This window comes from Hipposideros armiger, unplaced genomic scaffold (genome assembly GCF_001890085.2).
Source record: "Hipposideros armiger isolate ML-2016 unplaced genomic scaffold, ASM189008v1 scaffold_195, whole genome shotgun sequence".
Classification (NCBI taxonomy): Eukaryota; Metazoa; Chordata; class Mammalia; order Chiroptera; family Hipposideridae; genus Hipposideros; species Hipposideros armiger.
Window position 1 is genome coordinate 2,263,678 of NW_017731545.1, and position 26,071 is coordinate 2,289,748.

The following is a 26,071-nucleotide window of genomic DNA, read 5'->3' on the forward strand; positions in this document are numbered from 1 at the left end:
ATGGGGTGAAACAGAATAGACACAGCTGAAGAAAACATCAGAAGAAAACATGCAGAATGAAGCTTGGAGACACAAAAGGATGGCTAATGCAGAAGAGAAGGTAAAAGAGAGAATACAATGAAAAGGTTACCTTATATATGGCTGGATGTGTATTAGGTTGGTGCAAAAGTAATTGCGGTTTTGGACCGTGAATTTTAAATCATAAAACACATCTTTATTAATCAAAATAGGTACCATTACAATCAACACATTTTTTGCCAATGAGAAATAAGTTTGTTTATTCCTGTAGCTTAAAAATCCGTGCTTCGGGATCCGACAAACTCTTGGAAAGCATTTTCTGCATCCTGCTGGTTTTGGAAGTATTTTCCCTGCAAAAAGTTGTCAAGATGCTTGAAGAAGTGGTAGTCAGTTGGCATGAGGTCAGGTAAATATGGCAGATAAGGTGAAACTTTGTAGCCCAATTCATTCAACATTTTTTTTAACATTTTATTGGGGAATTGGGGAAGGGGAACAGACAAGTTGTCGTCCTTTTGTTCTTCAGTCTAGTTGTGGAGGACGCCGCTTCATTGGCCCATGTTAGTATTATCATTGCACTCTTCCGAAGTGAGGCAGATTGGTCGCCGGCCACTGGATAGCCGCTCACAGCAGCTCTTGGCAGCTTACACCAGCTGCCGGCCACTCATGCCGGCTGCTGGCCACTCACGGTAGCTTTACGTCAGCCCACTGTAGCCCTGCTGCTGCCTACGCCGGCGCCGACGACTCACCACAGCCCAGCTCCAGGTCAAGCTGTTGTTCACCATCTTAGCTGTAGAAGGCGAGGCCTCACTGGCCCTCATGTGGGATCCGAACCGGGGCCCTACTGCTCAGAGCTGGTGTCCCAGGCCATCTCTTAACCAACACGCCACTCGGCCGGCCCCAATTTGTTCAACCTTTGAAGTGTTGGTTGCACAACGCGCCAGTGAGGTGTTGTCATGGAGAAGAATTGGGCCCTTTCCGTTGACCAATGCTGGCTGCAGGCATTGCAGGTTTCAGTGCATCTCATAGATTTGCTGAGCATACTTCTCAAATGTAATGGTTTTGCTGGGACTCAGAAAGCTGTAGTGGATCAGACTGGCAGCAGAACACCAAACAGTGACCATGACCTTTTTTGGTGCAAGTTTGGCTTTGGGAAGTGCTTTGGAGCTTCTTTTCGGTCCAACCACTGAACTAGTTGTCACCAGTTGTGGTATGAAATCCACTTTTCATCCACTGCACATCACAACCCAATGGAGAAATAGTTCATTGTTGTTGCATAGAATAACAGAAGACAACACTTCAAAACAACAATTTTTTTGATTTGTGGTCAGCTCATGAGGCACCCACTTATTGAACTTTTTCACCTTTCCAATTTGCTTCAAAAGCTGAATGACCAGAATGGTTGACTTTAAGTTCTTTAGCAATTTCTCGTATAGTTATAAGAGGATCAGCTTTGATGATTGCTCTCAATTGGTCGTTGTAAACTTCCAATGGCCGGCCACTACGCTCCTCATGTTCAAGGCTCTCGTCTCCTTTGCAAAACTTCTTGAACCACCACTGCACTGTACGTTCGTTAGCAGTTCATGCGCCAAATGAGTTGTTGATGTTGCAAGTTGTCTCTGCTGCTTTACGATGCATTTTGAACTTGAATAAGAAAATCACTCATTTGCTTTTTGTCTAACATTTCCGTAGTCCAAAATACATATAAAATAAACAGCAAGTAATAAGTCATTAGAAAAAAAACCATAAAACGAGAAATGTGCATTAAAATGATGTATAACATAACCACATTTATTTAAGAATGTATTGCAATATCAAATGGCAAATTTCAACAATACAAAACCACAATTATGTTTGCACCAACTTAACAGAAGGAAAGATTAGAAAAAGGGGCAGAAGTAATATCTGAAGAAAAAATGGCTGAGAATTTTGCCAAAATTGATGAGATACTAATCCACATATTCAAGAATCACAAAATAACACAAGCAGAATAAAAAGTATACTACAATAAAGCTGCTGAAAACCAAGACAATCAGAAAATCTTAAGAGCATCCAGAGAATAAAGGACACATTTCTTCTGAAGAATCAACCACATGAATTAGCATGACATCTCAAACAATGCAAGCCAGAAACATGGAGCAAAATATTCAATGTGTAGAAAGAAAACAGCTGCCAGTGTAGCATTCAACATCCAGAACGAATATATTTCTAAAATTAAAGCAGAATAAAGTCATTTTCATATAAGAAAATAAGAACATTTTTACCAGGAGATCTGACCTAAGGGAAATACTAAAAGTTATTTAATCTGTAGGCAGAAGAAAAATAATTATAGGTCAGAGATTTGGAAAAGGGATAAAAATACAATAAAAGGGTAATTATTTGGATACATATAAGTGAATAAAAAATGAATAAAATTATAAAACTGGGTAATTACAATAGTTCTGAAAAAGATGATATATGTATGTATTTGCAGATAAATAATACATATTATATATATTCATACTATGGAATTCAGATACATAACAATGACATATAAACTGAGAAGGAGTAAAATGGAAATAAAGTACATATTAAGAGAGAAAAAGTTGAAATGCTAGATTTTAAGTTACACGTGCAAGTTGTTAACCATTCAAATATTACAAATGAATGTAAAAATACTAATCTGAAGGAGAAAAACGGGGTGCTAAAAATAACCAGTCTGGAAGAATTCAAGGCAACTGGAATGTAGAAGGTAAGATAGTAAACTTTAAACATAATTATAGCAATTGTTATGTTAAATGTAAGTTGAATAATGCTCCAATCAAAAGACAAATTATAAGGTTGGATTTTAAAAACTATATGCCATTTATAAGAGGACACCAAAACATATGGATATGGGGAAGTTGAAAGTCAAAAGTTAGAAAAAGTTACGCCATGCAAACACTAATGGAAAGAAAATCAGTGGAGCTATATTAAGAATAGGAAAGATCAACTTTGAGGGGGGTGGAGGTAACATAACTAGAGATAAAGAGATAAAAGATTCAATTTAAATAAAACATATAATATTTCCAAATCTCTGCTACAACTAGTAATTATGCCTCAAATGTACACACACACACACACACACACATACACACATCAAATACTGATAGGCTGATGAAAAAAATAGACAAATTCACAGTCACAGTGGAATATTCTCAAGTCACTGACAGAACAGCTGACAAAAAATAGTAAGAATAGAGAAGAGCTGAACATATACTTCATGCCTCCTCACTATATCCTCCATGTCTTGACCTCTCATATTTTTCACCTCTGTCTCTCTGAGGTGCATTCAGGATAATTTCTTCAAATATGTCATCCAGTTTATTCTCTCTTCATCTGTATCTAATCTATTAAACTTACCCAATTGAGGTTTTCCTTTAATATTTCAATTGTTACTTTTTTTATTTCTAGAAGTTGTTTTCTTACTATTCAAACCCGTTTAGTCATGTTACAGTGTCTTGTTTTCTGCAAACATGTTCAAGCTTCTTTTATCTCTTTAAACATGTTATTGATATTCATACTAAAGTCTCACTGTATGACTAAAGTCCTTATCAGGCTTTCCCACTTCTTTTGATTTTTATGTCTAGAAAAGTTTTGACTCACAAATTCCTAAGTAGAAGAAAGAGTGACCCCAAATTACTAATACCCAGCTAAACTGATATTCACATGTAAAGGCAAAAGGAAAACATTTTCCATCATAAAAGGACTCAGGGAACAAAGCTTCTAAGACACTTTCTCGAAAATACCCACTTGGTGACAATACAAAGCCAAACAAGAAGTGAATCAAAGCGAGTATTTTAGGAATGTGGATACCAGGAAGAATGAATCTAAAAACAAAACCAAGACTAAAAAACTCTGCACAATAGGATTCCAAAACTAAATGCAAATAATGGTAAATGTGTAACATAAATTTACAATACAGTGAAATCAGTAGATGGGGGAAAGAGACTGAAGAAAATATAAGGTTGCTAATTTTGTATATTTCATTAAAAGAAATAAACAAGTGCTTTCTGAAATTACAGCATGTGGCTGAAAAGTGACTCCAACACCATGTTATAAATGTTTTTTATTATAGACAAGTCTTTTGGCAATTAATATTTCTTGTGGTAAAAGAATGTTTTTTTGAATTCCAACGATTCCTTTAGCTTTGTTTTCTTCTGTTAAATTCAAGTGCAATAAAATTCAGAACTCTTCATTAAAACGCATTAAAGATCCATTGAGAATTAAAGATTATATTACCATAAAGTTATTCTGTCAGTTTCCCACCATTACCCTTCTCTTTGCCTTGTCCTCAGTCAACCTCTGTCTGGTTTCACCTTTTCCTGCCTCTGTGCATGGCTACCTGCCTATGTGTCCATCTATACTTGACTAGCAAATTTTATGTCTACCTGTCTGTCTAAAACTACCCACCTATCCATCTGCACCTTATTTCCATTTCTGCCACCTGGCCTTTCTGTACCCATCTGTCTATTCTTCTATGCCTGCCGGCCAGTTTATATCTATGAACTCATCTGTAAGCCCTCCTGTCAATCTCTGACAGGCTGCTTTCTGTTTGTTTATTTCCTGTCTTACTCATCTCCTCTCTGCTGGTCTCTTATCTGCCTATCTAACTAGCCAGGCCAGGAGCTACACACGTATAGAAATACCTAGAGTGATGCTCTTCCAGCATTAATATGGTTATTTAGATGGTAGTGTTTTGAGTGATTTGCTTTCGCTTTCTCCTTCATAATTTTATACACACACACACACACACACACAGAGTGTTTAATGAACATTCATTTCTTTTAATTAAAAAGCTGTTCTTTAAAACAAAACCAACAACAAACAAAACAACCTAATGAACAAACACCCTTTAGAGCAATGCTTTGAACCTGAGATCATAACCTAAGTAAGACATTTTACAGAAGGATACATGTACTTGTATATACAGTACATACATAAATAAATCAGAAGTTTCATACAAAAAAATACTAATCCTTACAACATGCATTGTGAAATGTTTTGGTCTGTTCTATTTTACTATATTTCATCATTTTTTTAAAAAATATTGTTTTTTGACCCACTAATTTAACTTAATGACCTATGAATAGTCACAACAGGTAGTCTGAAAAACACCAGTTAGAAGACAAATTTCCAATGGAACAACCCAAGACTAGATTTACCTTACCTGAAGCCACTTTACCACTGTCATCCCACCTGCTAAGAGTAGCAGTAAACTGAGGCTGCCCTGAACCTTGCCAAACCTAATCCCCCTTCAGTTACCATCTATTTCCATTACCTTTAACTCACTGAACCATCTAGTCCAAGGTGATTTACACCAATAGCCCCTGCTGCGAGCCTCCTGCCCCCAGTAGCCCCTCATCAGCATTTATTTCCCATGACACACGCGCTGGCATCTGATCTTCTGCATCACACTGTTCTCTGGTACATACGCACACATTTTATCTCCCCACAATGTGTACTTTTTTTTTTTTAAGGTTTTTATTGGGGAATTGGGGGATGGGAACAGTGCTGGGGAATTGGGGGAAGGGGAACAGACAAGTTGCTATCCTTTTGTTCTTCAGTCTAGTTGTGGAGGACGTTGCTTCACTGGCCCAAGTTGGCACCATCATTGCGCTCTTCCCGGGTGAGGCAGATCAGTCGCCGGCTTCTGGACAGTCGCTCACAGTGGCTGCTGGCCGCTCACGCTGGCTGCTGGCTACACACGGTAGCCCATGGCAACCCACTGCCACAGGGGCTGCAGCCTACGCCAGCGCTGGCGACCCACGGCAGCCCAGCTCCAGGTTGAGCTGTTGTTCAGCATCTTAGCTGTAGAGGGCAGTGTCACTGGCCCTCATATGCGGGATCCGAACCGGGGCCCTCTGGCGTCCCAAGCCAGCTCTTAACCAACGCACCACTCGGCCGGCCCCACAATGTGTACTTTTTGAATGCACATTTTAAGATTTAACTTAAAATTGAAAAAGAAATTATTATGAAAGAAGACATTTTGTCTTCCATAAAAGAAAAATTCATCATTGACCAAGAGAGGGCAATAGAACAGTGTTAAAACCCATGCCCCTTTTCCCAAATGTCTATTTCAGTATTTTTAAAATGCATAATACTCATATTTTAAATTTCATATATGTGTTTTCAAATTAGATTTGATTAAGAATAATTATGAAAGGTAAATAAAATGTTTTTGAGCTTCATGGCACAAAGAAGTCTCCTAACTTCAGTCATAGTCTGCAGTTTCCTATATGACCCAAGCTACTTCAAACTTGAATTTAGACTGGATTTAGGATTTAGACTGACTTTAGAATTTAGAGCACACCACTACCAGGGGTGGAATGCCAATAACAGATGCAGATCAAACTACGTGTATGCTAAATGAACAATTACACAATGAAGGTAAACCACAGCAATTTAGCAAGTTTCTCTTAGCAAATATCTACAAAATGATTTCTACTCTTATTTTAAGCATTTGTATCCAAGGGTTTAAAATACTATTACAGATCGGAGTCAGCAAACTCTGACAATCCAAATCCAACCTGCCACTTGATTTTTATAAATAAAGCTTTATGGGAAAACTGTCATGCTTGTTACATACTTGCCTATGCTGCTTTCGAACTACAAATACAGAGCTGAGTAGCTGCAACAGAGTCCATGTAATCAGCAAAGCTTAAAATATTCACTACTTGGCCCTTTGCTGTACAAAGTATACTGACCTCTGCTCTCGATCATATGTCCTCTAGGACCTTGACTATTTCAATTCAAATTAAAGTACAACAGGAGCTTCATTATGGCAACATTAATGGAGAGAACAGGGTTGATTTTTAAATCATGGACTAGTACGATAAAAGAATGTTTTGACATCATAATGTGTACACTATAGATTAGAAAGGGATGATACAGAAGGTGTGGGGCTCCAAGGAGTATGCTGTTAACCATGGTCAAAGGAAAAGGAGAAAAAAGTAGTGAGACAGCTTCTTGCATGACTTGGCAAGTGATGGCTCATAGGAGAAGACAAGGAGCCCAGGAGGGATAAAATTAATATGCACACATGAATGAAGGCCCCTTTAAAGGAGCAGTCAAGTCAGAAGAAGTTGACGTTAGGGAAGAAAATGTGACCATGAATATAACACAGGAAGGTCACATGAGATCCCAAGTAGGCATTCTAAAAGGCAAGTCTGGAATTAAAATGTAAGGTCTGGATAAAAGGCTTGCTTGATTGGAAGTCATACGAGTTTTGCCAATTAAATTCACGAACTCATCCTAGAAAAAGTGCTACATACCTCATTGCTGAATATCACTATGGTCACCTTCTAAGTACTCCCCTTGAGAAGTTATGCACTGGTGTCAGTGCCTAGTCTGTCCACCTTTCAAAGCAATTTTGGAACTGTTTTTCTGGTATGGCCATCAGAGCTGTTGTCATATTACCCTAGATGTCCTGAATGTCATCAAAATGTCTTCCTTTCAATATTTCCTTTTTCTTCAGGTAAAGAAAGAAAGTCATTGGGGGTCAGATCAGGTGAGTTGAGGAGGCTGTTCCAATATAGTTCTTTGCTTACTTGCTAAAAACTCCCTCACAGACAGAGCCATGTGAGCTGGTGCATTGTTGTGATGCAAGAGCCATAAACTGTTGGCGAAAAGTTCAGGTCGTCTAACTTTTTCATGCCGCCTTTTCAGCACTTCAAAATAGTAAACTTGGTTAACTGTTTGTCCAGTTGGTACAAATTCATAATGAATAATCCCTCTGATAACAAAAAAGGTTAGCAACATCATTGCAACAAGGTCGCACACTTAATCGTCAGACCTCGTATACCACAATGGTTGCTGGCACTGGATAAGCAGTTGAAGGCCCCAAGGAAGCAAGTGTGGAGTTACAGAAGAAAAGGCTCAAGCCCAGAATATTGATCAACTCTTATAATTTGGAGTGAAACAAAAAGAGGGGCCAAGAAATAAGACAGAGAAGACACAATCAGGGGCAAGAAGAACCAAGGCAGTGGTGGGCCAAGGAATCAGAAAAAATATTTCATAACGGAAATTTTCATTATAGATTAAACAAACATTTTCTTAAGTAAACATTTTTTATTCATTATAATACAAAACACAGTAAAACCTGTAGATTGTTGTGAATTATGCCTCTCCCTAAAAAGCTCTTCATGGTGCATATGCATCGTTCATATGTGTATAGCATCTGCCTCTTCTCCTCACCAAAACTGGTCTCTGCCATTCAAGGGCCTCACCTTTCAACCCAGTTCATGGACTAAACAACTATTTGCCAGTCATACACACATGCCCATAAAAAAGCCATCCTCTCTGTCTTCCAGGGCACCAGTACCAAGACACACATGGCCCAATGGCTCCACCCTACTACAGAGTTGCTGTCTGCTCAACTACATCGAGGGTTGCATTTCCTCTGTCAGATGGCTATAACTCAGAGTTTCTCCACAGCAGCACTAATGACATTTTGGGCAGGACTCTTCTTTGTGGAGTGGGGGTGGGATAGCTATCCTGTGCTTGTAGGATATTTAATAACATTCCTGGCTGCTACTCATTAGATGCCAGTAGCATTGTCCTCTTCCCCAGTTGTAAGAACCAAAACTGTCTCCAGACATTGCTGAATGGACAGTGGGGTTGGGGGGGTGGGGTGTGTGTGCAGAATCATACCCAGTTTTTGTTCTCGGATGCTAATCGTTGCCCCAGCCTCTGATCTCTTCTGTCCTCTTCCCTTGCTTGCACCATTTTCTTGTTTGCACTTCTGCTCTTCCCAACACCTTTTCATCCACCATAGTTTCCACCACAGGTCTGTTATTTCAATGTCTTAACCTCAGCTCCTTCCTTTCTTTTCATTCCCCTCCTCATCCTTTTTTTCTCTTATGCCACAATACTTCTATCATACACACATGCCATAGGCGTTTGCAAGGTAGGTACAACTGTTTGCAGAAAGCTCCAGCTCCTTAGAGAGCTTTCTAAGGCTCTGGGAACGATACCAGACTTGGGCTCCTCTTCGCTATGTTCGTTAATACATATGCAGAAATGGCTTTCTTTCCACCTACCTCTGGATTTAAAGTTTGTTACAGAAACATGAGGTACTTGGGGATGATTTTGCTCAAATATAAACTTTTCTCTCCACATATAGGAATTTTCCAAAAACATAATTTAAAAAATCACACTACTCCACATGACAAATTAAAAGTGGAATTACAGGGATCATTATTTAGTCCTATAATTTAGCCCAACTCATCAATAGCTATTTCTTAGAATATTGAGTAAAAGAACAAGAACAAAAATCTCTTCAATTTCATGAACTTAAAACAAACACACATACACTAACCTGGCGAAATACTTCATTCACAAAATTGACATAGCCTCGCGTTGACAAGAGGATCCGCTGCACCATTTCATAGACAGTCCGGTGCTCTTCTTCAATGCTACAAAGGCTAGAGTTGCTGAGTCTCCGATCTGACAAGGTGCTGCTGTTAGAATGGTTTTTGTCAGGCTCTACGGGCCCACCATCCTCCGGCTCCGGCGCCCTCTCTTGCGATGCACCACCACCAACAGTCTAGAAGAAAGTCATTACCACTTATGAGTGATCATTTTTGACACTCAAGGACACCCAGCAAAACTGAAGACTTGCTTTATTTTAAAGAAGTCTGGTTATCACCAACTTGATGGCAAGCTTGAAGCACAAGAGGGCTTCAGAACTTTTACTTACCAACTGCCCAATTCAACTAACCCCTCCCCAACTCAGAAAAACCACTGAATTATTACAGGAAGAGAGGCTGTCAAACTTTATCAACCTAAAAAGTTTATTTATATTTGTAAAAATCACAGAATAAATTGACACATGAATTTATATTATCATCACCTTTGATCTCTGTATTTCAGTACTTACTCTATAGTTACAGAGATTTGAAAATTTGTGGATATTTTCAAGGCACAATGTTGAAAAGCATCATTTGATTCGTAAGGCTAAGTGACACCTTGATGGCGGAGTGCCAAGGTTTTAAAATGGTATCAGAACCTTCATCTGAGTTTTATATTCAGAATCTCAGAGCAAACTTAACTGAAATATTTATAAAACTTTAAATATTTAGAAGACTTTAAGAGCACAAAGAAATAAAATAATTCATGCAATGAGTCACAAAGTTTAACAGTGGTTTCTGCTCTCATTTCCCCAGAGAATTAAATGTTTCCTATAAACATATGTATAATTTCACTTCATCTTATAAATTCTACTATTATTCTTTTAAGTGCCAAAATATATAACCCCAAATACCACTGTGAATATTTTTTACAAGAAGTGATAATATATAAGTAGTACAAAATAATAATTTTAGTAACTACCAAGGAGAGTTTGAAAGTAAAGTTGGTATCGAAATAGTAATCTCTAGGGAAAATTAATGGACGATTATACTTATAATAATTTTTCTCTTCATGCCTTAGCTATTAAGCCTATGTGGCTTATCAAAGGTACTGTCACACTGTGAGATGAGCTACCCTATATTAATTAGTTCATCTATTTGATGGATCAACTACCTTCCATAGAAAAACTAAGTTTCACTCATTTTTATTGCTATATTTTATTTTAATCTGTAAAACATGGAGGTTGGATTAAGTCTAATGTCTCTTGCAGCTCAATAACCTGTGACTTTTTTATCAAAAACTCCCATTTTCCCCACAGACCAAAAAAGGAAAGAAAAACCATATATGTATACACATATGCAGCAAATTTTAAATGATCACAAATTCTTTGACACGCCTTCTATAGAGGTAAAGTCTATGCCCCCCCCCCTTTAGTTCATGTGAACTACATGACTGTGTTAATCAGCAGAATACAGTGGAAGACACCTGTGCCAATTTCAGGCCCAGGCCCAAGAGGCTGACAGTCACTACTTCCCATCTCTTGAAACATTTGCACTTGGAGCCCTGAGCAAACAAGAAAGAAGTCCAACTACTTAAACAGACACTATATAGAAAGAGAGGCCCAGCTGAGTCCAGCCTTCCAACTGCACCCACCAAAGTAACAGGCATATAAATGAAGTTACCTTGGACCTTCCAGACCAAACAGCCGCCAGCTGAAGAATACCATCCATTAACCTCAGTTAATACCACATGAAGCATAAGAACTGCCCAACCAAATCCTGCCCAAATCCCTGACCCAAAAACTGAAATATGTAGTATGATAAAAGGGCTGTTGTTTTAAGCCACCAAGATTTGAGGTCATTAGATAACTAATTAGATAACACAGCAATTAGATAACTAAAATAATGTACATAAAGAATTATGTTTAAAGGCATGCAGTTATTTAAAAAATAAGCTCTGTTAGCCAAATAGAACATAACGGTAGCACAGATGGATTTCCCATCATGCCATAAATTGAAAATTACAGTTGCCCTTGAACAGCGTGAGGGTTTGGGGTGCTGACCCACCATGGAGTTGAAAATCTGCACATAACTTAAGTTGATGCTCTGCATGTACATATTCCCAAACGGAGGGAAAATATGTACTTCTCCTGATAAAACAATGCTTTTATTAGCTGCCTCTACTCCACACTCCCTCCACAATAGGCTGCTTTCCAAAAATATATGTATGCTTTGACATTTATAATTATAGTGATGAGAGAGTGAAAACAAACTAATAATCCAAGTCTAGTCATTTCTTGTCTTTTTTATGAAGATTAACAGTGAGAGCATGAATAAAAATTAACCACAGAAAGAGGTCCATTTTCTGCCCACAACATTCAAGCTGGAATTCTCAACTATAATTTAGTATTCGTTAACTCGGAGGTAAAAGCAAGGATGATTCTTACCTCTTTGGCATGCTGTGAAGCCTTAGTGAGTGAAATACACATATGTACGTATCTGCTTGGACCAGGCCTGCATTTCCAGGGCTCAGGAAATCGCATGATGTAGGCTATCACTTAATCCTTCCTCTCAATTCTCCCTACCACCCTGGTTTCCTCTCAAACCACAGCTCATACTGAGACTTGTTCACCTTCAGCATCAGGCTCAATGAGGACACCCACAAAGCAGGTGTGAAACAAGAGGATGAAACTGCTATTTTGTTGGTGATGCCTGATGCCACTCAATTCCCGTAATGATTCACCTGCATGGTTGGGGGCAGCCAGTCTGCTTTGAGAGCTTAAGAACACAGACAGTACTAGAGTGGTAGTCAACAAATGAGTTTGTACAAAATACTAACTCTTGTAGGGTTGTCAACTTGTGTGATTCACTTTTTCTAGCTTTCCATCACATGAAATACAAAAATTTCAGGAAACCCAAAGCCCATGAATCATAACTGAAGGGCTGATCCAGAATTAGTAAAAGTAGTGGTTCTTTTAATAATGTAATTAAGAACTATCATAAAAATAAATGTGACCTCAAACTTTCTTTTTCATTCCCTAATGGACTGCTTTGGGTTTTAATGTTTAATTAATGTGCATATAAAACTGGTAAAGAGAATAGTCACTGCTGAAATTTTAAAATCACCACTGTGCTTTCTCTAACACATGTTAAAGTACTTCTATTTCTTACAAAAATGAATTACTAAGGAATAAATAATTCTTCACTGAAAACATTTTCAGCTGAAATGATGAACAAAGATTGTTCAGATTTGAAAGGGGGGATTTGTTGTTGTTGCCAACATACTATGGGATGTACTTCTGTTCTCCCATGAATGACGCCACTGAACAAGAAAATCTGTTAAACCAGATTCTCCAAGTGGTAACTAAGCTAAGCCTAGACAATGCACTAATTCCTTTCCTTCCTGGTGAAAAATACTGTCAAAGGTATCAGTTCTAGATCAAGAGGGAGTAAATTCACTTTGGAAAAAAACACAAAAAACTCATATATGATCTTTGACACAGTAATAGTGGCCAAAGTATGAACTCTATTTGGAAGTGGCACTTAAAATATTGTTTTAAATGGCTTTTATAAGACCAGTATATTCTTTGGGTCATCTGACTTAGTGATGTTCACTTTACAGGGGTAAAATTATATTAAATTTGAAATTCAAAACAAAAACTTTCAGGAGACAAATGCAATTACATGCACTTTTATTCCTGCAACTCCATTTCCAAAATTTAATATTTGATTGTTTACATTGCTGCTTTTTCTAATGTACAATGTAAATAAAGAGTGGAACACACACATGTGAGATGAGGTGGGGCCACAGCTGTAAGTTAGAGAAGGGAAGACAGGAGACAACTGGTCAGCTGAATAAAGACACCCCAAAGATGTCCATGCCCTAATGCCTGGCACCTTTGAATGTTACCTTATATGGAAAAAGGGATTCAGCAGATGTGGTTAAATAAAAAATGCTGCAATGAGATTATCCTGGATTATCTGGGTAGTCCCAGTGTACAAGGTAGGATAAAAAATTATGGTGAATGTTTAAATAAAAATAAAAAAATTTTTACAGTAAAAGACATTGCCATTAATCTCCCTCAAAATACTCCCCCTTACTTCGAACACACTTTATCCCATAGTCCTTGCCACTTTCTAAAGCAGTTCTGGAAGTCCTTTTGTGAGTGTCTTTAGTTGCGCTGTCGTGGCTGCTTCGATGTCCTTGAATCGATTCAAAAGGTTTCCTTTCATGGCCATTTTAACTTTGGGGAACAGCGAGAAGTCACACAGTGCAAGGTCCGACGAATAAGGTGGATGAGGACACACCGTAATGTTTTTATTTGACAGAAATTGCCGTATACCAGATGCGATGTGTGACACAGAGTGTTGTCATGATTGAGGATGAAGTAAAGACACTTCTGAAAGAGGACGTCCAGAACTGCTTCAGAAAGTGCAAGAACAATGGGATAAGTATGTTCAAAGCAAGGGGGAATTTTTGAGGGGGATTAATGGCAATGTGTCTTTTACTGTAATAAATTTTATTTAAATATTCACCGTATTTTTCAATCACACCTTGTAATCACAAGGATCCATAAGAAGGCAGGAAGACGAGACACAGACAAGGCAATGTGAAGACGGAAACAGAGGGAGAAAAGGTGATGTGACGAGGGGTCATGAGCTAAAACATGCAGGCAGCCTCTAGAAACTGGACAAGGCAAGAAAATGGATTCTGTTCTAGAGCCTCCAAAAGGAATACAGGCCGGCCAATACCTTTATTTTACCCCACAGAGACCGATTTTAGACTCTGACTTCCAGAACAGCAAGATAATCAATCTGTGTTGTTTCAGGCCACTAAGTTTGTGGTAATTTGCTACAGTGACAATAGGAAACTAATATAACTACTTACACTATGAGGTGTATTAACAGTCTACAGTGGCAGTGACCATTTCTAAGCGCAGCTATCTGCAGGGTATGTTAGCACTGGGCACAGGTGGTTGTCTGCCCAGCATCCATTCCCCCTCTCTGACAGAACACCAGTGCTCTGCCTGCCTCCTCAAATGAAGCCCATTTGACTAACAGGAAGAAGACCCTATCCACAGTACCAGGGGAGTGTTCTGTATCATGGAAGTCATCATGCCCCCTCCCTCCTGAGCCACAGCACAAGCTTTAAGCCAATCAATGCGTTGTTATGGTTTTAGGAGTGGGCAAGTAACCTAAGTTGTTCCACTCAGACAAAAGGGAAGGGCTTTGTATTTCTGGGATGTCTCTGAACACAAACAAGTTATGCAGCGTCCCATCTTACATTCATTAGAGTAGCTGATACCAAACCTGCCAGAGGGAAAAGGGCAGAAGAGAAAAGAGAAAACTGCAGAGCATCATAGAGAGAGAATGAGTGAACCTTATTGTCAGCCAGCCTCCCTATGTTTCTTTATTTATAAGATTAAAATTTTTCTTGTTACGTTTAACTCAGTTTGAGTTCTGGTGTCTTTCTTGTTTTAGGATAGAACCATCCTAATTGATTGAGTTGCTCGGACCCTTATGACACTAAAAAAGCTAGGTAATAAAAGTAGGTCACTCAAAAGTGTGAAGAGTCAACAAGTGAAAAAAAAATTAGAACCTTGAAGCAGTGGTTAATTTGCTATTCTTGCTACTTCTCATCATCCATGTGAGAAATTTATTTTCAATAAATACAGGTAATGGTTTTTCAAAAATTTGAAACCAGGTAGGAAAAAGTTAAATACTCTAAACAGACTGTTTTGAATTAACCTAAAACCCACACAGATGCAATGTAAAATTTATCAGAGTGTGATTTTCTTATATGTAATTTCATACAAATTTTGGTCTAGCTGATGATTTTTAGTTTTTGTTTACCTGATTGGTGAATAAAGGTCTCTAGTCTGGCTCAGAATGAACTGTGTTTCCCTGACTGCTGGTGAAATCCGGGCCATTTTTATTCCCTTTTCTGTGAACTTCCCTTTCATTGCCTTTGTCCATTTTTCAGTTGGGCCTGTCTTATCAATTTGTAGGCACTCTACATATAGTAGAGATATGAGCTCTATTAACAGCCATGATGTTTCAAATGCTTTTCAGTCTGTTGCTTGAGTGTGGCTTTATGCTATCTTTTTTTTTTTTTTTTTTTTTTTAGCTGAGCCATCCCGCCACCTGTTGGCAGCTCACAGCTGCTCAGCTCGGGCTGACTCGAACCGCTGTTGCTCAGAGCTCAAACTCTTGAGCGAGCTCTTAACCAACTGAGCCACTCAGCCGGCCCTTATGCTATCTTTTGACACATAAATCTTTTCCTATTTTTTCAAGTCTAACCTCCTTTTCTTTATGGCTTGTGGGTCTTATTGCTACTTAAGACAGTCTACCATTTGCCAAATTTATACATTCCCCCAGATTTGCTCCCAAGTTCTTTATCATTTTGTTTTTATAGTTAGACCTTAAATCAATTTAGACCGTGAATCAATCTGACATTTGTTTATGTATGAGTATGTGATATGAAGCAAGGTTCTGAGAAAGGGAGACAGACAGACAGCTAGGTTCTTTCAGCTTCAGGGTTGTAGGTTAGATTAGATAGTCAATGCTCGTCTGTCTCATCCCTTTGAAGGAAACTCTGATTCCTATCTGGAAGTCTGTATAGTTTTTTTGTTAATCTCTGAAAGTCTAATGTCTGTTTAGGTTTCTGTCTTTTTAGCTAATTCTTCCTGGGACTCAAAAGCCTTTCGGTCTAAGGCATGACTTCTTTTCAGCTCAGGTAAACTGTTCTTTTTATTAGTTTAATTACTACTCCTTATTCTTTTCTCCTGTCCTCACAATATTTGCAAGGTAGGTCTGGATCAGCCCTCAGGTGTTATTTATTAATTTCTAATTTCCATCTCTTTAAATTTTTGCTGAGTGTTGTGGGATATTTCTTCAGAAAACCAATTCTGTTATCAGCAGTGATCATTACCATTTTCGGTTTATCTATTAAGTTTTTATATTAAGATATTTAAGGTTTTTTAAAACTTTTCTTTCAGCAAGTCTTTTGCTGTTCTTATTGTAGCTGTATCTCCCTCAGACTTCTTTGAAAATAAGTTCCTCCAGATCTTTAGTCAGTTCTTGTCAAAGGGGCCACATGCTCTGGACTTCAGTTTGGTGCTCCTCCATCAAGGTGCTAATTATAGGTGTGTGCACTTTCCCAACTCAGGCCTAGGTCACACCACTGAGAACTCCAGAGCATCAGCAAACCTGCACTAAGTGGATCACACTTCCTGTCCTTGCTCTTGAGAACAAAAAAAAAATCGAACAAAACCACGACCCTTCTGTGAAGTGACTGCTCTTTGATTTCCATGAGTGGTCCCGCTCTACCGAGCATAAAGTCCCTAAGCAACTCAGCCAGCTGGGAAAGCCCCCATTTGCATCTGACCAAGGCTAGCAAGGAACAGAAGGCCCCATACAAGAAGAGGTCTTCATCTAAGGCCTCGGGAAAAGGCAGCCTTCTCTTCCAGGGACCCCCTCATGGCTCAACAACCATCCCAAGCTGCTGATCCATCCCTTCCCCTGAGTTCCCAGAGAGCACTTGGCAGTCTCACAGGTCCGCTCCATGACCCCCTGCACAATTCCTGAGGGCCTTGCAAGTGCTTGGGATTGGTGAAAGCACAACAGGCCCTGGTCTTATGTTCAAAGGTCACTGGTACCAGAGTAAAGGAGGGAAAACGAGAGGAAGCCAGGAGGGTGCACACAACAGCCATTATCTCAGAATGCTTCCCTTGCCCCCAAGACTGCCTCGTCATGGCAATACCAACAGAGCACAATAAGTGCTTCTAATTCGCAGGTTATTCTGAAACCTCAGCATTACAGCAGAGTAGGCCAATAAAATCAAGTCCTTGTAACCAACGACCTGTGAGAACCAATAACCTTAATAATAAAATATTTTGGTATGTGTTAGTGTGTGTTATTACATAAGTATGGAGAGATAAACAGATGATGAATGACATACCTGCATGATTTTAGGCAATACATCGACTCCATTTTTAGTGTTTTGTGTTGTAGGTAGATACTTCTTTTCCAAAAAGAAAGTTACAATCCACTTAATAAAAACAACACGAGCTGCTATGTATGGAATTTTTGTACTGTAAATATTTTCATTGTCTCGAGTTGTAGTAATGTACACTGGCTTTGGTCTTAAATGGGGGATGTCTGGAAGAAAAAAGAATACATGATTAGGTTAGTGAATCCTGTCATTATGTAACCCCTACAAATGTTTCAGTTTCCAAGCAAAACAGACATAACTATATTTGGCTGTCTGGATAGTAACTATGATTAAAGATTCAGAGATAATTAAAACTGTCATCTTTTGGTAGGATTGTTCCTGATTCTGCCTTGCAACCTGAGCAAGGCAAGGTGTTAGTGATTGTTACTGTTTACTTACAGCTGTTATATACAGATGTGGAAAAACTATGCTAATAACTCTTTTTAACAAATTTCAGAAATTACATGAAATTATAATAGTAAAAATCTTTTCACATACATTTTAACTACTTTAATCCTATTTTATGATCGGAACAAATGTAAAACCATTTGCAGACATTTTTTTCATCATTTAAGGTATTTTAACAACCAATACTACACTAATCAAATCAACTAAACTTTAGTTTTCTATCCTTTTCCCTTTAGGTGAATCAGTATAATCAACTTCATATCTGAAAGAATTCAGAGTCATGTTTCATCTTTGAGGTATCAGACACCACCATTTCCAAAGAATTAATAAGAGGTCCATTCTTTAAATTCCATAATCAAAAGGAAAATTATATGGTATTAGATTTGAGATACTATTGGGTCGTCAGTAAAGTCATGATGCATTTTTGCATTGAAAAACAGAAAAATACGTCATGACTTTTCCAATGACCCAATACTTGCTATAGGTACAACTCTTTACTAATTTTTGTACACCTGGTGGTACATGCATGTATGCATGCATGAGGCAGACAAATTCTTAGCAAATAACTTTTAATCTTGAAATATTAACAATATACTGTTTTTTACAATGAATACAGAGTACTTACAAAATCAGAAACAAAACTGAAAATAATACCCACATACAGGGCCAATAAAATGCATATCCCAGTACCCTTAAAGTCAGAGCTTCTTCTACATCTTTCAAAATGCAAAAGCTTAAGTTGTTTCCCCCTTGCCCGTGTGTGTGTGTGTGTGTGTGTGTGTGTGTGTGTGTACAAATAAACACCCACAGGCAACTGAATTAGTTGCCCATATTCCCCAGATGGATTAATGTCAGTTGTGATCCTTTCCCCTCCAAAATTGTTCTTAATTATTCATTTTAACTAATTTCACTTGCTTTAAAATAATAGGCACAGAAAGATTTGTTCCACTACCACCCCTCTAAGGGATGATTCTGGCCTGTGAGTCCTCGTTTCTTACAGAAGGAATGCTAAATCAGAAATTCCCTTATATTTCCTTCCCCTCTGGGGCTTACTGTCCCTAGGCTGCCCAACTGCCCAAGCATCTGCCCCTCCATAAGCAGTTATAAGTGGTCCCGACTGGGCATAGTGTAGGCAGCTGTGTGGCTTGGGTTGGCGTGCCCAGGCACTGAGCAAGGTCTGCAGTCGACACATCCCACCCCCAATAAGAGAAGACTTCAAGAAACGTGAGCTTTTTTTACATTAAAAGATTTGAAATTACCCCCCCAAAATCACAATTCATTTCAAATTATTTCTCAGTATAGGAATCACAGTTCTCCTTTATTGCTGTGAGCTGAAGTACATCTTAGTTTGTACAGTTAAAATCATTTATTAGGAAACTTTCAACCTCTTATAATAAAGTCACCATTAAATATAAGAACAAAATAACTATTTTACTTAAAAATAATCAAAGGCCACTTTGAAAGCCACTGTGCAGCTTCCCTGTGGATGTCCTCGATACGCAGCTCAATTAGTACTTACCAAGTACAGGTTTGTAGATGTTTGTTAACTTAGTAAACGATGGAAATAAATGAGGAAGATAATACTTTCGAAACAATGTAAAAAGAAATCTAAAACCAGTATCCTGATTGTCCTTATTCTTCCACTCCAAACTTGCAGCCTTTGGATAATATGTGGAAAAGAACATATGTATATTTACATTTCAAATTAATGTATACTGAACTGAAATACTGTTGTATTATTAAAATTGCTATCCTAACTAAAAAACAACTTGACAAATAATATTGATAAACCTGTAATGAAATCATATCTTAAAACACAAAAGATGACAAGAATGAATACTTCAAAACAAAACAGCAACTACGTTAAGAATATCAATAGCATTTTTATTGAGTATTAAAAAAAAATCACCCAACGATATAATTTCTTTTTAAACTTGTTCTACTACATCTTGCCCATATTTTTTTCCACATGTTCTTTGTAATGATTTTAACATTCCTGTGCCCTTAAAACATCTCGTCAGATATAATCAGGTGCTTTTTAAAAAACTTTAAAAAGGCCATTTATAATAAACAGGAATTAAGGAAACAATCCCTTCCAAAGATTTCATCCCATGTTACCGACATGCAAAATCACTATCAAAAGGCAAAGCTACAGATTTTTGGAAAACACGTTCTCCTTATTAAAAGAAATCCACAGGCTAGGATAAACCAGGCCTGCCAGTCCAGCTATACCTGTCAGTGGTTCTTAATGCTTGTTAGACCACAGAGCGCTCTAAAGCCAAGCTTCCCAAATCCCTTCATGAGCACACTTGGAAAATGATAATATCTGTGCAGCACCTGAGACGAGGGGCTTTGGATGCCCAGGGGCAGAGAGGCTCAGCATCGTAACCTGCCAGAAGTTCTCTGGGGTGAGCCAAGGGAGAAGCTCTGCTCTGTGGATTCACCCCAGTATACAGAAGGAAGAACGGGGGATAAACATGCACATACAATTCTGCACACAATTTAGGGGCTCATAGTCTGCATGAAAACCTACCCCCACATCAATTGCATCCTTCCTCTAATGGAATCCTGGGGATTGCACAACTTATCTGAGGTCACACAGCTCATCAGTGACACATCTAGAATGAAAACCTAAGTCTCCCAACACATTCAAGTTCAAGATACTCAATGCTGATCTGGGACATACGGAATGCCCTGCCACTTCCGATCAGATAGAGTTTGAGATACATGTAGAATGGGCCAGTAGAGCTAAAAGGTAGAGCTTCCAGAAGAGGACAGAATACCCCAGTTGGGCTCTCAGGATTCTGGAATCCTTGTGTTTCTGTTGTTGGCAAAAGGAAACGGGAGAGGAGAGCAGACAAGATCGCTCAGCAGGACACAGTAGTCACAAAGTGCAGCCAAAGACTGAATCTTGAGGGATGGCAGAGAGAAATACAATTCCCCAAAGAAAACTGGATAGAAGTAAAAGAATGGGAGAAAAAAAGCCAGAAGAAAATATCATGGGAGGAATATCATGAAGAAGGGGCAGACACTGTTAAATCACCCAAAAGACTAAATATGGCACAAACTGAAGTGCCCTTCCTCTGGACTTATCATGAGAACCCTTCATGGCCTCGAACCTCAGTCTTAGCAGTGACAGGGCAGAAGCAGGTAACAGAGAGTGTCAGGGAACATTAGGTGAGGAAGTAGACCTGGCAGAGACTATCACACCAACAAACTTGATTGTGAAGGATAGGACAGAGACTGGACTATACGAGTACCTACCTAGGAGGAGCTCAGGGATAAAAGAAGTGTTTGCTGCGAGAAAAGCACTCAGTAGTTTTGAACAATATCAATGCTCAGAAACATAGACCAAGAGACACGTCACCTACTGAAATCATAAACTAATGATTTTAGTTCTATATTCACTTGGTAACTATAAGAGAAAGGAATATATGACATAAAGCAGGCCTGTGCTGATGGCATGATGAGATAATTATACATGCTTTCGTTCAAATCTCCCTGCCTGCTCTGCCCATTCCTGTTCCACCCATTCAGCTTCTAGGCCTGCCTCCTCCTCCATCCTGTTTCGTTACCATAGAGATCAGGGTTAGGTAAGGAGTAAAGAGGCAAAACTAGTTTAATACAATACACTGTGAGATAATAAAAACTATATACCGGGGATGCCGAAAAAAATGTATACAATGAACACTTTGGTCAACGTTGCTCAAGCAGTAGTTAACCGTAATCAAAAGTGTCTGGATGCTGATGGTAACCACTTTGAACACCTCTTGTAATTGCAGAAGTCAAACATGATTTGTATTCATCTTTTGTTATCGGTATATATTGAGTATTACAATTTTAAATTAGTTTTCCTTTCTTAAAACGTGTATACATTTTTTTGGCACCTTCTGCATATTGGCCTCTGCCCCCAGTTCCTGGCACAGAGCTCCTGAAACCCTTATAACTTCCTAAGTGATAAGAGCACTAAGAGCATATTTTGTTCTAATGAGATGACTGTTGGTGGGCGACTGGATGGCTCGTGGATCGGGGCTCGTCACCATAAAGACAAAGACATGATTAGAAGCTTAGAATTTTCAGCCCTCACCCCACCTCATTTCTCTACAGAGGGGAAAGGAGCTGGAAATGGAATTAATAATTGATCATGCCTGTGGGAGGAAGTCTCCATAAAATGCCAATAAAAGGGGTTTCAAGGAGTTTCCAGGTGGGTGAACACATCCATGTACTGGGAGGGTGACAGGTTCCAGCTCCGTGGGGACAAAAGCTCCGGTGCTCAGGACTCTGCCAGACCTCACCCTACGTACCTCTTCATCTGGCGGCTCATCTGTATCATTTATTACATTTTTTAATAAACTGATAAACATAAGTAAATTCTTCCCTGAGTTCTGTGAGCCACTCTAGCAAATTAACTGACTATGAGGAGGAGGTGTGGGAACCTCTGATTTGTAGTCAAATTGAACATAAGTCGGGGGTAACCTGGAGACCTACTACTTGCAATTGGCATCTGAATGGGATGGGAACAGTCTTACGGGACAGAGATGTTAATATGTGGGATCTGATGCTTTCTCCAGGTAGATAGTATCAGAATTGAGATAAAATTGTAGGACACCCAGTTTTTGTGGAAGAGAATTGCTTGTTGGAGGAAAACAAAAACCCATACATTTGGTGACCAGAAGTGTCACACATTCTGTGTGAATGTGGCAATAATATGAAAGTAAAGAAGACACACAGATGGAGAAATGAATTTTTCCCTTTACAAACACACTCACACAAAATAGTCTGTATGCCTGATCTTTGCTGAAGTGACCTGGGGCATATTCTATATTTAGTGAAATATTACATAAAATCAACTTTAAAAAAAAAGCAAAAATGCAAAATGTGAACAGGAAGAAAAGAGGCAATGTTTTCTCTTTCCTACTGAGAATAAGATCATCACTGAATTATCTACAATTTACTCTTACCTGAATAACCATATATTTCAACAGTATTTGAAGAAAAAAGCATGTATGGTCCTCAGGAATCTTTTCCCCTGATATGGCTGGCAGGAGTGGAGTGATTTCTTCTGGATATATCTTTGCTGCAGAGTGAAAAATAATGAGAGCTCTTTCACCAAAGTTAAATTTCAAACAGGGTTTTAAAAAATGGCCTCTATTAAAATACATCTATCCAGGCTTACGGTAAGATGGCAGAATAGAGAGACACTGTACCAACTGCCTCCCAGGATCACACAAAATTACAAATAATTTATACAACATTCAACCTTGGAAGTCCCCTGAGCACTAGATGAACAGAACCTCTAAACAAAGGACTTAAAGAGGTGGCCACATCGAGTCTGGTAGGAGGGCCAGAGAGGAGAGGAGGCAAAGACAAGAGAGGGCGAACCCCGTGAGGGTCACCTCAGCGGTGAAAAGGCTTCTCCAGTTCGGGGAGAGACCCTCCGGCCTCACACCGAGCTCACCAGCCCAGAGTTACTTTGTTAGGAACAGGAGTTCCATGATAGCTGGCAGCAGAAATTAGTGAGGACTCTCTTTGCTCAACTCGGTGAGGCTGAGGGCAGCTAGAGAACCAGTGGAGCCAGCACATGGACTCGCTCGCTGGTGTGCACTCACCCAGTCCCCAGTGGAGGAGTAGCTGTGTGAGCGGGTCCCAGGAGCCTGCAGGGAAATACTGAACTGAGTGCCTCTGGTGTGGGAGCTGGAGGTTTTGGGACCATTGTTCCCCTGGTGTGCAGCTTGCACACGAGTAGTGTACAGGAGAGCAACATTTTTTCAGGGTTGGGCCCTCCCAAAGGGTCAGGTCTGGGACCGCATTGGTCTGGTGGAATTGGCGCAGGAGTGTGTGTGTGTGTGTGCGTGTGCACGCATGCGGCCTTGGATCCCCACCCTCTGGCACTGCTTGTGCTGTGTAGCCAGGGAAACACCTGGCAGGCGCATTCTGGATCCAACAGGCTGTTCACTGAGACACAGGAGTGCGCGAGCTGCCTTGGGTCTCTGCTCTCCACACTGCGCGAGCCGAGTTGCCAGGCTGGCGATTGGTTGTCGGGCTGCTCAGCCTGATCTGCGAGCAGCTGATTGGGACAGGCTGAGACTGAGGGTTTTCCTGGGAGTGTTGAGCTGGGAGCTGTGGGCCTGAGTGATGTGGCTGGGACTTTCCTGGCGCATTTGTGCGGGCAGGTTACTGGTGCAGGAGTGCATGCTGCTCTGACATGGTGTGGGCCACTGACCACACCCCATGGTGCCTTGGGGGCCGCCCCCGTCCACCTAGAGCTGTGTTGCTGGGGGCACCCTGGTGCCTGGCACCCACCTCCCCAGACCACAGAGGGTTTTTTGCAGCAGCAGGAGACAGCCCACAACAATCCATGAGGATTTTTGGTGGTGACCAGGGCTCCAGAGCACACACAGCAGCCAACTGCAGGAAGCTCGCTGCAAGCCTGAGAGGGAGGCCGGCGCATGACACGCTGAGCTATTCCCCCCAACATAGCTGGTGCTGAGTTGCCCAGAGAGTTCCTATTGCTTTTTTTTTTTTTTTTTAGCTGAGCCATCCTGCCACCTGTTGGCAGCTTGGCGGCAACTCAGCTCGGGCCAGGCATCGAACCGCTGTTGTTGCTCAGAGCTTGCACTCTTGCGTGAGCTCTTTAACCAACTGAGCCACTCGGCCGGCCCCGAGAGTTCCTATTGCTGTGCAAGTGGTCTGCAGATTAAAGCGGGCAGAGAGCCTTTTTTTTTTCCTTCTTTTCTTTACTATTATTTTTCTTTTCTTTCTCTTTCATCTTTTTGTTCCTTTTCCATCTTTCTCTCATCTGTTTTGTTTTTATCGTTTTTCTGACTTGTTTATCTGGATATTGCGTTGGTCACTGTTTTTCTGTCTTGTTCTCCTGTTTTCGTGTTTGTGTCTCTTTTATATACTTTTGTTTCTCCTGTCTGATCACTGCTTATCGAGTTTCTGTGGGAGTGTATTTGTTTTTTGGTGTTGTTGGGTTGCCTTGCTTTGTTTTTGTTTTATGAAGTGGATGTGGCCCTAGCACTGGTCCAGGAGCTGAGACGACACTGAATCTGTACAAACTACTGACCACAGCCTTTACGCACCTGTAATACAACCTCGCCCAACTGTAGCTGCATTGCCAGGGGCAACGTGGATGCTGGGGTGACTGGCCCCACTCCACAAACTGTGGAAAAGGTTTTTTACAACAGAAGGTGGTTTGCAGTGCCCTGGGGTCATCATCATGGTGTTCAGTGACTACAAACCTGCACCACAGCCACTTGAGAGCAGGTTTCGTGAATCTGTGAGAGCGAGGTGGAGGCTGGCTGTAGTGACCCTGGGATGCTATACAAGGGGGGGGGTCACAGGCCAGGTATTGGTGTAAGCCCTGAATCTGCATTAATGTCTTAAAAACTACCAATCACGTCGCATAACTCACTTGAACTCCATCCTGCCATGCTAGTGCCACATCACAGAGGCACCCTGAACACCGGGTCAAATAGCCAGGCAAACACCCCTAAAGAGCCTCTTTCAATAGGTGGGCCTTACCGGCATCTGACAGGTGCCAACAGGCTTAGGGGGCCCTGGGTCTTTTCCTAAACTGTCTCAGGACCAATAAAGGGGGCACCCAGCTTCAGTTCACACAGAGACCATCCCCACATGACCCCAGGTTCAGCACAGGCAGCAGCCAACTGTGTACAGCCTTGAGGCACCTAACAGGCAGGTCTGAAACAGCTCAGTGGGAGCCCCGCCCAAGAGACACCAGAACCAATACAACCAGAGGCCAGTGTTATACAAAACTAGAGTACTACCTGGTTGAATCTACAAGTGGTACTCTCAATGGACATTTTCCACAGGCACAAGAACCCAGTGGCCAAACCTCCTCGGAAGGGATCAACCTCCTCACAGCATCTCATACACTGTGAATAGATCTAATTCTCCCAGTTAATCAGTCTGAGGGTCAATCCCACCCTCTGACAAGCCAAAAGCAATTAAAGAGCAACTTCAACAGCGACACCTCTGGAACACAAGAGACAGAAGAATACAGACACTGTGCAATCCAAACATAAAGGACACATACTACAAGAGCACCCAGCAACGACTGAGAGACATACCTTATCTATCTAATACATTGAAGCAATCACAGAGCGACAGCCAGAATGAAGAAACAAAGAAACAGTCCCAAGTAAAAGATCAGAAAAAACCTCTAGAAATGGAACTAAATGAAACTGAGGTATCCAACCTTTCAGAGACAGAGTTTAGAACACTGATGATAAAAATGTTTAAGGAACTTAGTGAGGACATAAAG

At 40.2% G+C, this 26,071-nt stretch overlaps 1 protein-coding gene across 7 annotated transcripts in view; it reads right to left on the minus strand.

Annotated features, from left to right (window-relative positions):
• Nucleotides 1-26,071, minus strand: part of RALGAPA2 (Ral GTPase activating protein catalytic subunit alpha 2) — a 367,104-nt gene that overhangs the window by 249,504 nt on the left and 91,529 nt on the right. For all 7 annotated transcript variants that reach the window (XR_002125215.1, XM_019653128.1, XM_019653124.1 and 4 more), the window contains exons 7-10: nucleotides 22,746-22,861; nucleotides 19,304-19,442; nucleotides 17,344-17,543; nucleotides 9,353-9,580 (exon numbers count right to left, since the gene is read on the minus strand). Coding sequence is in view for 6 of the 7 variants with exons in the window: in XM_019653128.1 (XP_019508673.1) it covers nucleotides 9,353-9,580; nucleotides 17,344-17,543; nucleotides 19,304-19,442; nucleotides 22,746-22,861 (683 nt within the window). In the remaining variant the exon portion in view is untranslated. The remainder of the gene's footprint in view (nucleotides 1-9,352; nucleotides 9,581-17,343; nucleotides 17,544-19,303; nucleotides 19,443-22,745; nucleotides 22,862-26,071) is intronic.